This window comes from Podarcis pityusensis (assembly GCF_964106645.2).
Source record: "Podarcis pityusensis genome assembly, chromosome: 11".
Classification (NCBI taxonomy): domain Eukaryota; kingdom Metazoa; phylum Chordata; class Lepidosauria; order Squamata; family Lacertidae; genus Podarcis; species Podarcis pityusensis.
The window spans coordinates 4634793-4649004 of record NC_138036.1 but is presented as its reverse complement, the minus strand read 5'-3'; the positions used below and the strand labels follow the sequence as shown (position 1 = coordinate 4649004).

The 14212-nt window shown below is 43.6% G+C and overlaps 1 protein-coding gene across 13 annotated transcripts in view; it reads left to right on the top strand.

Moving 5' to 3' along the window:
• Positions 1-14212, top strand: part of CELF4 (CUGBP Elav-like family member 4) — a 783337-nt gene that overhangs the window by 116455 nt on the left and 652670 nt on the right. For all 13 annotated transcript variants that reach the window (XR_013977614.1, XM_080973523.1, XM_080973533.1 and 10 more), the window contains exon 2: positions 4638-4720. Coding sequence is in view for 12 of the 13 variants with exons in the window: in XM_080973523.1 (XP_080829649.1) it covers positions 4638-4720 (83 nt within the window). In the remaining variant the exon portion in view is untranslated. The remainder of the gene's footprint in view (positions 1-4637; positions 4721-14212) is intronic.

Sequence of the window (14212 nt, the reverse complement as noted above, 5' to 3'; positions counted from 1 at the left end):
AGGATTAACCAGGGTTAACTATACTTCCAACCCTTAGGATTAACCAGGGTCAACTATTCTCCCAACCTTTAGGATTAACCAGGGTCAACTAGTCTCCCAACCTTTAGGATTAACAAGGGTTAACTATTCTCCCAACCCTTAGGATTAACCAGGGTCAACTAGTCTCCCAACCTTTAGGATTAACCAGGGTTAACTATTCTTCCAACCCCTTAGCTTCCAACTGCTCTCATGGCTGCAGATGTGGAGGAAGGAGAAGTTGGGATTAATCCCAGCCTACAGCACTGGTGCAAAGTTATGTTCTGCTTCTTCCCTGCCCTGCCCCAAATGTGCCACTCACACGGAAGACTTCTCCTTCTTGGGAAGCAGCACTCTCTGCTTCTGTGGTTTCCAGCAGCTGCTACCCAGAAAGCTTTACTGCCTCTGAACATGGAGGCAGAGCATACCATCATGGTTAGTAGCCACTGAGAGCACCACCTTCCATGAATTTGTCCAAACCTCTTGTGAAGCCATCCAAGTTGGTGGCCAGCACTGCCTCCTGTTGGAGCGAGTTCCAAAGTTGACCCGTGTGTTCGTTGCCCAAATGACATTGCTGACAGATGCTAGATGGGGGACTATCAGCAAGAGGGCTTTACCCTGTACCACACAAATTATGGTGGTTCCTGCCAAGATCTCCTGGGAGCTGTAACATTTATTCTCATCTATTCGGGGCCAGGCACAGTCTTTAAATCACAAATTGATTTAATTTGCTGTCTACTTTTTATCTTATTTTTAGGGTGGAATGGATGGGTTGGTGATCCTTAAACCACTTGTTATATTGCGTGTGTGTGTGTGTGTGTATGTGTGTGTGTGTGTGAATGCTTCTATGAAAGTTTTCTATTTGTGTATACAGCGCACATTTGACTTTTCATATTTTGCTTTGATAATGTCCTTGATATTTTGTTAACTATCTTGACTGCCTGAAAGGTGGCGTGTAATTTTTATGCCTTAAAAGAAAAGAAACAGTTGCTTTCATCACTCTAACACAGCAGTTCTCAACCTGTGGGTCCCTAGATGTTGTTGGACTACAACTCCCATCATCCCGGAGCTCTGGCCTTGCTAGCTAGGGGTGATGGGAGTTGTAGTTCAACAACATCTTGGGACCCACAGGTTGAGAAAGGCTGCTCAAACATGTTGTTTGCTTCCAGCCCCTCCCAGAAAGAAAACACTAGGCAAAGGTAGTAGATGGGTAACCAGGGCCATGACTTTGCTAAGATGTCCAGACAAGGAGATCTGCAATACTCCAGCAGTGGGAAAACACTGATGCAGAAGGTGGCTGTTTACCTCCCCCAGAGTGGTTTCACAATCAAACCCTCCTCCCAGAGAGCTCTGGGAATTGTAGTTCTGCAAAAGGAATAGGGGGTCTCCTGACAACTAGCAACACCTTTAATGAACTACAGTTCCCAGGTCTCTTTGAGGGAAACCCTGACTGTTTAAAGTGGTTTAATAATGTCTTAAATGTACATTTCAGATGTGGCCTATGTGCATTCCACCCCATTTCTGCACAGCCCCAAATTTAATCAGTTCTACCCCATTTCTATGCAGATCCTCAAAGAGAACCCCCCCCCCCATACTTCAGACACAGTGGCCTACAGATAATTATAAACAAGGCAGTCCCCGTCCTCAGGCCTAGCATTCTAAGAAACAAAACAAAATCACGACACAAAAGGAAAATGGGTTGGGAGGGAGGAGGAAATAAGCAACCTTGGGTGCAGATTCTTAGATCAACCACTGCGTGTGAGGCTGGCTTTTCCTAAAAAAAAGAGATGAGTGCTGAATTATCTGCCGTTCCAGAAAGAGTAAGTGGTGCACTGGGAGTTTGAGTCCAAATGGGTGCAAAAGGGTTAACCAGAAAAGCACAGGAGAGCTTTCCCTGTCCCTGGAGTGCAAAGGCAGGCCACAGGTGCAATCGCTGCTCCTCTTGTTTCTCACAGCTTTTTGTAATTTTTTCCTGAATTGGGCGGGGGGAGGGGAGAGAGAGTTTGCTAGCTGCTGTTCCTTCTGGAGCTCCTCCACGTTTGGCTTTAGGGTCCTGATAGAAGTCCAGAGGCCGTACTCCCTTCTGTTATTCCTGCAGCAGTTCTAGCTGGCTAGATCTTCTTTGCCAAATGTGCTGATGAATCAACACGGGCTCAGGTGTGCGCTGGAAGAGCCAGGTGGCTTAATAGAGCAGCCTTCGCTGTTGCAAAGACTGGACCCTGCTGCCTCTGCTATTGCTTTGCCTAAGCATCGCTCGGGATCCAACCATTCCCCCTTTGAGTAGGTGAGTAGGAACAGGAGAGCAGCCTCATGGATTCAGGGCATTTCAGTTCTCCTTTTCTAAACTTTGTTCCCTCCTGTGCAGCCCAAAGTCATGATGCTCCCCCGCCCCCCCGGAAAGAACATGGTAGAATGCTCTATTGAAATGTGTCTCTCACTTTCTCTGTGTGTAATTATCAGTGTGGACCAGAGGTTCCCACATTTATTTGGTCTACCACCCACTTTTCAGAAAAGAAAAAAAAACTCGGTGTCCCCCTGGAAATCTACTTCCCTTAAGTGGACAAACAGAAAGATACAGTGACAAATATGTGGGGGTTTTTAAAAAATGTATCTATACAGTGGTACCTCGGGTTAAGAACTTAATTCGTTCTGGAGGTCCGTTCTGAAACTGTTCTTAACCTGAGGTACCACTTTAGAGAAGAAGAAGAGTTTGGATTTGATATCCCGCCTTTCACTCCCTTTCAGGAGTCTCAAAGCAGCTAACATTCTCCTTTCCCTTCCTCCCCCACAACAAACACTCTGTGAGGTGAGTGGGGCTGAGAGACTTCAGAGAAGTGTGACTGGCCCAAGGTCACCCAGCAGCTGCATGTGGAGGAGCGGAGACGCGAACCCGGTTCCCCAGATTACAAGACTACCGCTCTCAACCACTACACCACACTGGCCGCATTTAGCTAATGGGGCCTCCCGCTGCCGCTGCACCGCCGGAGCACGGTTTCTGTTCTCATCCTGAAGCAAAGTTCTTAACCCAAGGGACTATTTCTGGGTTAGCAGAGTCTGTAACCTGAAGCGTCTGTAACCCGAGGTACCACTGTATCTCTACCTACGTCCTATAACAGAGGACTCACAGATCGAACATATAGGAATGGTTTTTCAAAACTGGATGAGGAGTTGGATCAGGCCCTGGGATTAAAAACCCATGGGGAGGACTGGAGTGAAGCCTGCCAGCTCAGTCTGATCCACCCCATGGGCGGGGGCAGCACTGTACACCGCCTGCCATTGGCCAAATAATCAGGAAAGCTGTGATCCACTCCCCAGGCCTGGATCGCTGGATCCAGGGGAGGTGTTGTCGTCGCCATCCCACAACAGCACCCAACCTGTCAGTAAATGACTTTACACAACAAATGAAACGTGTATGAACAGTTTTCCAAACATTTTCCTCTCTGCTCTTCTTTTTGTTTATGCTTCCACTGCCACCTTATTTTTATTCAACACCACCCAATTGTACCTGAGGCTACTGCCGCCCCCTGGATCGTTCCAGCATCCCCTGGGGTGTGGTATCACCCACTTTGGGAAACACTGATGTAGACCCTCAGGAACAGTGTTGTGTGGGCTTGAGGGGAGCTTCTCAGGCAGGAGGCTCCCCAGAACAAGCAAATGGGTGAGTTTTGACTGATGGGAAAGGAAAGGGGAGGCAGTCAGATGTCAGATAATGGGAAGACATTTTTCTGCTGGTCTAATGAGATGCCCAGCAGCTTGGCAACCACTGATGATATGAACATCTACCCACATACTCAGAAGACCACTGTTGTAGCTCTCCACCTCCTCTACATGCAGAAGATCCTAGGTTCAACCCCCAACATCTTCAGGTAGGCCTAGGAAACGTTCCTTCCTGAAACCCTGGAGACTATGCTTCCTACTTTCCCATCTCCTTATTAAGGTAAAGGTAAAGTGACCCCTGACCATTAGGTCCAGTTGTGGCCGACTCTGGGGTTGCGACACTCATCTCGCTTTACTGGCCGAGGGAGCCGGCGTACAGCTTCTGGGTCATGTGGCCAGCATGACTAAGCCACTTCTGGTGAACCAGAGCAGCACACAGAAACGCCGTTTATCTTTCCGCCGGAGCGGTACCTATTTATCTATTTGCACTTTGACGTGCTTTCGAACTGCTAGGTTGGCAGGAGCAGGGACTGAGCAACGGGAGCTCACCCCGTCACGGGGATTCGAACCGCCGACCTTCTGATCGACAAGTCCTAGGCTCTGTGGTTTAACCCACAGCACCACACGCGTCCCATCTCCTTATTACCAGTTCCTAAAAAACCCCAAAGTGTTGCAGAATGGGGTCTCTTTGCTGCCAGAGGAAGGAAAGCTCTGTAGTAGCCATAAGAGTTAAATAGAATCTCCACACTCGGAGGAAATGTACCTCTGAGCTATCGGTTGCTAGAGGACCAACACTATGGAAGGATGGCCAGCCTGCCTATGGAATGCAACTCTCCAATTGCAGGCTCCCTGGAGAAAGTTGGCTAGCAGTTGATGGAAAGAGGATGCTGGAGAAGATCAAATGTTTGTTCGATGCTGCATAGATCATATGTCCTGATGTGTTCTTTTTCTTTTCTCTTTTCCAGGCTGTGCCTTCCTAACATACTGTGAAAGGGAGTCAGCTCTTAAAGCCCAGAGTGCGCTGCACGAACAGAAGACACTGCCAGGGGTGAGTCCAGATTGACTTTTTGCTCGGCACAATTTTTGCAATGTCTTGGTTCCTTTTGGAAGATGCCGATGGAGTAAACAAATGACCGGTCGCTCGGGGTGACTTTTGGTTTGCGTTGGATGAATGGAAACCAATGCTTTCTCATCCATGTCTTTCTGGGAGAGATCAACTCCTTCCCATTGCGTGGGAGAACCTAACTGGGGCCAGATCTTGCTGGCTTTTTGAAATACTTTCAGAATCTGGATATATCTGTGTAGTGACTTTTTTCCAGGGTGGGGAATGCGCAATGCCTTTACCGACAAAGTTCACTTTCAGAATGGCAGTCTTGACTATTGCGTTCTCACACAAAACACAATCCCAATGGGGCTGGCACTGTTGCTTTTGCATTTTGATTAGTTCTAGGAAGTGGGAAGCCAGTTTCTAGGAGGAAAAGGAAGAAATTGGGTGAGAAAGACATGGATGAATCTGGAAAGAGAGGAAATTGGGTTTGAGCAACATCAGCAGGACCAGAAAAGCTGAAATAAATTTAGAGCAGCGCTGGCAAAACCTTTGGACCTCCATATGGTGGTGGTTCAACTTCAACTCCCATCAGCTCAGGTCAGCATGGCCAATGATTAAGCTGCTGGGAGTTGGAATCTTACAACATCTCGTGGGCACCATGTTGGCTATCCATGGGCTAGAGGGACATGTTGAATAACTGGGGTATGGGGAGACAGTGCTTGACTGAGGATAGAGTTACAGACACATCTATGGAAAGGGCTACTATGTTTGACGACTGGGTATGGATATCCATAAGAAATTTGAGAGGGAAGATGAGAAGGCAGAAGCAGTCAATTTGCCCGCGTGTGTATGTGGTTTTCAACATATACCTATGCATGCTTACCACAAAGTTGATCCCACTGTATTCAATGGGACTTACTCCCAGGAAAGTATGCAAAGGATTGTAGCCTCAGGGTGGATTTCAAAGTCTCGCCTACCAGCATTCGCAGAGCATAGAGATGAAAAGGAATCTTGCATACATTTTGGAAATTATTTCCAAATTAGAAATTTAGATTTGGTATTTGAAGCTGGCGCCTTGGTTAAGAGACCACTGGGGATCCCATGTGTGGGTATGACAAATGCAGAGGATTTAAGAAAAAAAAGAAAGAAATCAAAATATGGAATTTAAAGGGGTCAAGAACTGACAAGGTTGGACTTGTGTAAGCTTTTTCCGTGAACCGCCCTGAGACCTCCGGGTATAGGGGGGTATATAAATTCAATAAATAAATAAATAAGCTTTAAAAATAAATTTCATTACCAATACTTGCATCCTGACATATGAATGCTTTGTTGCTAATACCTGAAGTGTTACACTTTATTTTAAATTCTTTCAGATTTCTGGTTTGACAATTTGTGTTTGTTGCTCCATATTTTTGAGTCTTATGTTCCAGATTAACCTTGCCCCCGGCAACTTTCTGTCAGCACAGGTACTTAGTCCACCACCCCTCAAGACGGTTAATATGGCTAGGCATTTCCACCATCCCATAATTTTCTCAGCTCTCCAGTTGTCTGTGATAAACTAAACCGCCGTGGTATGCCAGCGCTGTTCATGCAGTTTTTGTGGTCAACAACATGTTTCAGCTAAATATTTTGTATGTAATAGATACCTTTGCATAACCCTTTGAAATAAATTTTCCCCCTACTTGGCTTAGCTCCAGCTTTCATGGTGAAGTGGCTCCAGTGTTGCTGTTGTTTTTGACCTTGCTAACAAATGAGTTCTTACTATTTTCTTCTCTTTGGCGATCTCTGCTTCAGTTTCAAGAGACAGGTGTTGGGTATTTTCCTTCCTTTTTTTTTAAGAGGTATGTCATGTGCTTGATCATGTGACCAAAACAAAGGCCTCATGACCAAAGTGACACGTTCAGCTCATAGCCAGAAATGATGTGTATTGGATAAGGCATTTGTTTTGACAGCTGGTGACGATATTTTTGGTCATGCTGTATATTGCGTGTTTTGGTCACGTGACCAAGAGCATGGTGATGACATCATCACACTGTGACAAGAAGCGGGTCTGACCTACTGACCAAAACTGTGTTAGTTAGGTCCACTAAAGTTGAATGGTATTGTTTTCAAAGCCTGCTAGAAAGGGCATTCTATGCCCTTTTAAAATGTGTGTTTTTTTTGGGGGGGGGAGTGCTATTGGGTTGTTGTTTTTATTTTTATTATGTATTTTGTAGTTTTATATCTTGATTTTATTGTGTGAACCGCCCTGAGACCTTCGGGTATAGGACGGTATATAAATTCAAATAATAATAATAACAGAAAGTTTTCTGTTTGGGCATGCCTACTCAAAAAAGTAATTTTAGCACACAGTTTCTTCTGTGAACCGCCCTGAGACCTTCGGGTATACGGCGGTATATAAATTCAAATAAACAACAATGATAAATAATATTGTTTCATTATGTATACTTGTTTTAAAACTGCTGATTTCATTTATATTTTGACTTTTTATGTCAACTCATTTTAACACACACAAGCACATCTGCTGAATATTTTGTGGTGTTTTATGTAAACTGCTTAGAGGTGTCCATTGATTAGAGTGGCGTATAAATCTTGTTAAGTAAATAAAAGGACATAATTATCAACCCGGAAACTGGAAGGGGGCAAAAAAGAGAGGAGGAAGCAACTCATCCAATAGCTCATTGACTGAAGGTCTGCCTTTTCCATTTTGCCCAAGTAAGTGATTCAGCGTCTGTCCTTTCACTCTAGCTCAAAGCCTGAATCAAGGCATTTTTAAAAAAACCCAAAACTAATCTGCACATGAATGCAAATGTTTGGTGGTGTGGCTCACCTTGGCCTCTGTACATGAGAGCTGGCCTTCTGGCTGCCTGTCTTTGTGTTTTTGCACAGCTATTGCTGCTGTAATATTCTACTGTAATTATTTCCAGGCCGTGCTTTGCAAAGTGACAGGAATATGTTTTGTGTATTTCCGCATGATATGTGGGGGGGTATAAAGTCAGCTGCTGGAGTCATTGCATGACTTCTGAGCTTGCGTAGATATGGATTTGACAAGTTTTTATGATACTTTCAGGGGAAGGAGGGTTCTCTTAAAAAAAAAAAAATGGGTGAGGAGGGAGGAAGAGAGTGAGAGGGTGGGGAAAGAGAAGAGTGGGTTATATTTTGCGGCAAGTTGAGCCAAATGCAAAACATTGAATCTCCTTCCTTTTCTCTCTCCTTCCCTTTGTGCTAAGTGGTTTGGATAGTCTCCCCTTTCTCCATACAGAGGCGGAGCAATTCTTGCCAACTCTGGGCACTTTCAGATCCGTAACATTGTTTGCTGATGGTTGTTTATATTTTTACATATAATAGAATAGTGGGATGATGAAGTATATTAGTTCTTTAATAATTTATAGAAATGCTTTGATGTTGCAGTAATTACATTAAAGGTCACATATCAAAGGTAATTTGGGTGAGCAGCTGTGATGGTTTCTCAAAAGCAATCAATACTGCTGTCCGTGGTGCTGATTTCACCAAGGGGCCTTCCAGATTAAAGGAAGCTTATTACCAGCCAGACATACACAGGGGAAATCAAGAACAGATTGAGGAGATGCTTTGCTCTCTTCCCCCACCTACAATTAACACTGTTCCCCCTTAATCTGTGCTAATCCTTCATACGGGGACAACCACCGGCATTTTCAGACAAATTAGGTGAGTGGTCTGTTTGATGGAGGGGAGGGAGGGGGTGGAAAGCAGGACTGTAAATCGAGCCAACCATAGTTTCGATTTTTATCTCGGTTTTATGTGTGTACTTTGTGAGAGATTCAAATACATACATACATACATACATACATACATACCATGCTCAGGGTGGCTTGAACATGAAAAAAATACATAACTGCAACTTCACAAAAGTAGTCATGAACAATAAATAAACATTTAAAAATAAGCAAAACTGAGCAATTTCCACAAAAATCACAAGATCTAAGTCCTAAACCACACCCCAGCACAATATTCCATTCAGCAGCCTCAACTTTTGTAGCTGGAGTCAGTCAGGGCCCTGCCCTCCAAGGACAGGTTGCAAAAGGCTTGCAAAGTAGGGAGTGATAAAAATCTGCAATGAAAAAAAAACTACCATATCAGAATTGCATCCCCATGATCTAGGAGGGGGGAAGCAAATGCAATCTAGACCGTGACGACGCAGGAGACTTGAGGAAAATGTTCCTACAGCTATGTTTCAATATTTACTGTTCCACCAACCCCTCCCTGTCTCAAATTGGCTCCCCTAGGAAATGAAATTTGGGGTGGCTATATAATTATCATAATTGTAATATTATGCTAATTGTTAACAATTAGCATTATCATATTATTGGGGTACATACACACACAGTCATCATTCCAACTCCAAATTGCAATCCAGGCAACTTCCCCCTTTCTCCCTCCTCCCCCTTCTGAGGTTAATGTCAGAGGATAATGTTGTGAAATGTAATTACACTATCAAGATCAGCTTTTATTTATGATCCGAATAAACTGAGCTCATGTCTAATAAGCACAGTGGTATATTTCTCTCTCTTCGCCCTCCCCACCCCTTCCGGCAACTTTTCATCTTCTTTGCTAAGAGGGAGCAGGTCATATGGTAGACGGGGCTGCCTCTTTGCATTACCTCACCGGATCACTACTAAGGCTCCAGAGGAGAAATAGCGGAACTGGGGGAGCTAGCAAACTGTTAACTTCAGCAGTTTAGGTGGCTTTCCAGATGCCAGGTTCCATTAAAATCCATGCCTCAGAGAGAAAGCAGAGGGCATGTGAGAAACGTCTTAAGTGTTGCGTTTGATTTCTTCTTGGCAGGTTATGGAAAACGGGGATTTGCTTGAGAGTGTAACAGTATCCCATAGATAAGGAATCCTACAGATAATCATGTATCCTGCCACTGAAGTACTATAACAGGGAAATGATGTTGCTAATAGAGCTGGCACAAAATAGTCTTCTTAGTTTCATTTTCAATTTTGCTATTGTGGACAAGCCCCTTGGTATTCTACTGTGCTTTCAACTTACTCCCTCTCTCTCAAAATCTAGTTTTTGTCTCCATCCTGGACCTAGGAGGAAGGGTGCACAAGTCATCCAAGGCTTTATTTTAAAAATGCCCCTTTAAAATGTGTTTTTTGGGGGAGGGGCTAGTGGGTTGTTGTTTTTATTTTTATTATGCATTTTGTGGTTTTATATCTTGATTTTTATTCTGTGAAATGTCCTGAGACCCACGGGTATAGGGCGGTATATAAATTAAATCAATCAATCATCTGAAAGCGAAAAGTTCCACATATACCAGATTCTTGGGAAAAGTTGGGGTCTCTGGATGATACAAATGGGGCAGTTGTAGCTTGCTACTAAGCTTCATCATGCATAATGTCTCTCTTGCTCAGCTGTCAAGGAAGGGAACCTCCAGGCCAGGGACCAAAGACCAAAGAAAAAGAGGCCTTAAAAGAGCACTTTGAATAAAAAGTCACACAACTTTTCTTCAAGAGCAACTGGACTAGTTTGTTCAAAGAATACATAACTGGTCTTGCATACTATCTCAGATACTTTCTAAGGACCAAATGAGCTTTCCTTGAAGAAGAGATGTGTGACTTGGGATATGCCGATCAATTACACTCAGCACGTCTTGTTGATTTCACCTCCATTTATCTTTACAGGGCTGGGAAGATCACATGTTTTCATATTTCCCATATCATCTTCTTCTTGTTTGAATGAATGAATGAGTGAATCTTTATTTGCGTCAGCCATCGGCCATAGCAATAAAACAACAATACAATATACAAAGGATAGAAATAAAAAGTCAATTATATAAAATACATTTTAGGGTTTTGAATCAATAGTCAAATAGTGGATCTTATTCTGATTGCCCCAGCTAAGAGCCTTGCAACCTTTGCTGTCACCTGCTCATCTTGATCTGCCAAGACACTGTGGCAGTGGCTGGGTGACCCGGAATGGACAATAAAAGAGGAATGATAACCTCATTCCTCAAGTCTTTATAAGAAGTGCAAGCCAGAAGGGCATGTGCCACTGATTCAGTACTGCCATCTCCACAGGGACATAAGAGTTTTTCATGTGGAATCTGTTTGTTTGTTTTAACTAGCATGGCAAGGAATAGTGATTTAGATCAGCCTTTCCTCAATTTGTTTGCTGTGTTCATTGATGATATTTTTTGGGGGGAAGTGGGCACTTCAACGTCAGAGTCTGCAAATTTTGCCTGGAAGTGGTTCAATCCTGCCAGAGTTATAGGATGTGATTTAGCAGAGTGTGTAGCTCCCATTCTTAGTTGAACTCTTGCATCTGGATTTCTTCCTCCTCCTGCTGCTGTTTCTGCAGCCATGCCCTCCTAATGTCAGTTGCAGTTGGGTCAGCAGCAGCATATGAGCAAAAAGACTCAATTGGCTGACTGAATCTGCTGAACGCACACAAACCATTTGCTATGCCCTTAAGACTCTTTTTTGAAGGGAAACTGATCTAATTGTTCCCTAGGGAGAATCTTGCCTTTTTTCTAAAGTTAAAATAAAACACAAATAATAAGAAAGATGAAAAGGTATTGGGCTTGGGGGGGGGGAGGGAGAGACAGATTTAAGGGGGAAGTGGGAATGAAAGGCCTGGAGAAACTATTTTGCTTTGCAAAATATTGGGACAACAGCAGCACTGTGGTTCCACTGAGGAAGGGTCACAGGTCTGTTTCAGATGTTCTGCTTTGCATGCAGAAGGTATCTCCATGAGGGCCCCTGTCTGAAACTGTGGAGATCCACTGCTAGTCAATGTGAGCTAGAGATTTGTCTCTGTATAAGGGAGCTTCCTTTGTTCCTATGAGTTCACAAGTTCCCCACAAATTTGGCAACCAAACAATAATGCGATGGAATAAAATCTGGTCAAAATGAAGGTGGGGAGGGGGGGACATGGGAGAAGCTGTTTCTCATTACAAGGCTTTTTCTTCTTCTTCCTCTTCTTCTAGTCAGTTTGACAGTATTTCAAAGCTTGCCAGCTAAGATGAAACACCTGAGTCCTATCTCTTTTGTAAACATTAAAAGTTCCATTTCACTAGGTAAAGATTGGCTGCTCCCATCCCCATGCCAACAACCTCTGGAATGCAAAGAGAATTCAGTCTCTCTGTTCCAGGTGAAAGAATTTTGGAGTGAGGAGTTGACACAAGTGCTCAGGTTTTAGGACAGGTGTGTGTCTGAGAGAGAGGAAGGATGCTTGAGGAATTTGATGTCTATGAATTCCAATGCAAGCTGACCTGATGTGCACCTCCCAAGCTAATGTGCATATTGTAATGTAATTATCCTTCAGATTTTGCACTTCTCTGAATTCTTCAATATGGCTTTCAGCTCGGAGAACAAACGGAAATGTATTTTGGGATGAAATGTATTTCAGAAAGCATTCATGGGGATAACTGTGTTAAAATACATATTTACAAATCTTCGTGCAGATTTTTAAATAAATAAATAAATACATTGCATTTTAATGCAAAAACCAGACAGAGCAGACTTATGAATGAAAATATTCAAAAGTTGGCGGAGGCTGAAAATAGTCTAATCTGCCCATCCATTATAACATCTGGTGTTCTTACAGCACATCTCACACTCCATCTTATCTCAGGCCTCCCCTTCATCGTCACATCTTGCCAGGCTTTGGGGAGTGGAAACTCTCCATAGCCAGCAAACCTTATGTGGCATGACATTTTATCAAGAAGGCATGCATGCTTAATAGTCAGCAAAGGGGACCGAGGGCATGGTGCCTATTGGTAGGGCAAAAGACTGGGAGCCCCAAAGAAGGCAGAACCAGAGCTAATGATAGGCAGAGGTGGCTAATTATAGCAGGAATGGGGAACCTTTGCCCCTCCAGTTGTTGTTTGACTTCAACAGCCCTAGCCAACATGACCAATGGCCAAGGATTTTATGAGTTGCAGTGCAGGGACATCTGGATAGCTTAAGGTTCGCCATTTCTGACTTACAGTTTTGTTGCCAGTTTTCCTCCCTGTTGGGTTCTACAGAGGCAAAGCTGAAACTAGGGATGAAGAAGCTGACATTCAGGTCCATCCTCTGGGCTGGTTGTAAGGAAGAAAGCATGGCTAACAGGTGGGTGGTGCAGATCCAAATTCATTCAAATGGACCAATCACCACCGGCCATGGGAAGAAAAGAGAGAGAGAGGAGAGAGAGAGAGAACGCAAAGTAAGGATGGGTTCAGCAAGGCTAAGTATCCTTCTTGTTCAGACCTTTGAGCAAGTCTAACCAATGGACTTTGTATTAAAACAGGTAACTGAATCCATATCTGTTTGTGTTCCAATACATACTCTCATCATTGCATATGCTTCTTTCTCTTAGCACTTCCTGGTCTTCATATGTGGAGTGTGACAGACAAAGTGCTTCTGATTTTTGTGCGTATGTTCTGTATTTTGTTGAGTGCTGTAAAGGGCTCAGTTTGCCATTCAGAGTGGTGGCTGCACATGTGAGGGAGGGTGTGCATAACTGGGAAAATATTGGATAGCCAGCTGGGCACTGATGTTTTCTTTTTTTCCACTTTTTGAATGCTAGGTAGACTGTCTCTGCAGTAGGAGTCTGAACTTAGTTGAGCAGATCATATTTACAGTGTATATGCTAATTGAGTTGACATATTAATAGATCAAAAATCATTATATATATATATATATATATATATATATATATGCAGCTGCAGCTAGAAAATGCACATGATTGTAATTCTGAAATTCACATCCATATGATCTCATTCCACCAGGGACGCAATGAGGACCAAACTCAGTTATTCTGCAGCAAATTTCAGCTCCTGAAAAAACACAGGAGCTTCCCTAGTCTGAGCTGTGAACCACTACCAGCGGTGGACCTTGAGGTCTCCAATGTCAGCGACGCCGTGGGCGGCCCCAAAATTTAGAACCCTCTGCCTCGATTTAAAATAATAGTTGCAGTGCCACCCAGTGTGAACGGACTGGCCATGCTCCCATAAATTTACCTGTCACCGCTGAATCTAACCAGATAAAGACTATCTAGATCATCCACTGGAAAAGCTTTCAATGTCTAAAGCCCTATGTGGATATTGAGCATTGACTTCATCATCCAGGCAGAGAGATATCTAACTGTTTCTCGGGGCAAGGCATCAGCCAAAAAAAAAACAAAAAACAAAAACCCTCAGCAGAACCAATTTGTTATCATGGCTAATGTGCATAATAAGTACTGCTTGCAGGAGTTGAGTTTTGCCTTGCAGTATTTTTAACTGGAGAAGGATGGTTAAGAATTCCCCAAAGTCCTGGCCATTTGATTGCAAATTAAAAATCAGATTACAAAGGTTACAATCTCTCCATCTCCTTCTGTCTCTGTCTTCTGACACCTTTTTCATTTGGTTCTCAAAGGACAATTTCCATGGTGTTCAAGCAAAGCCTGTCATCGGGTCTTCATTTGCTTTATGTGTTATTCAATGACAACTTTTCTATTCTTGACGGGTCTGGCAGAGGCGGATCA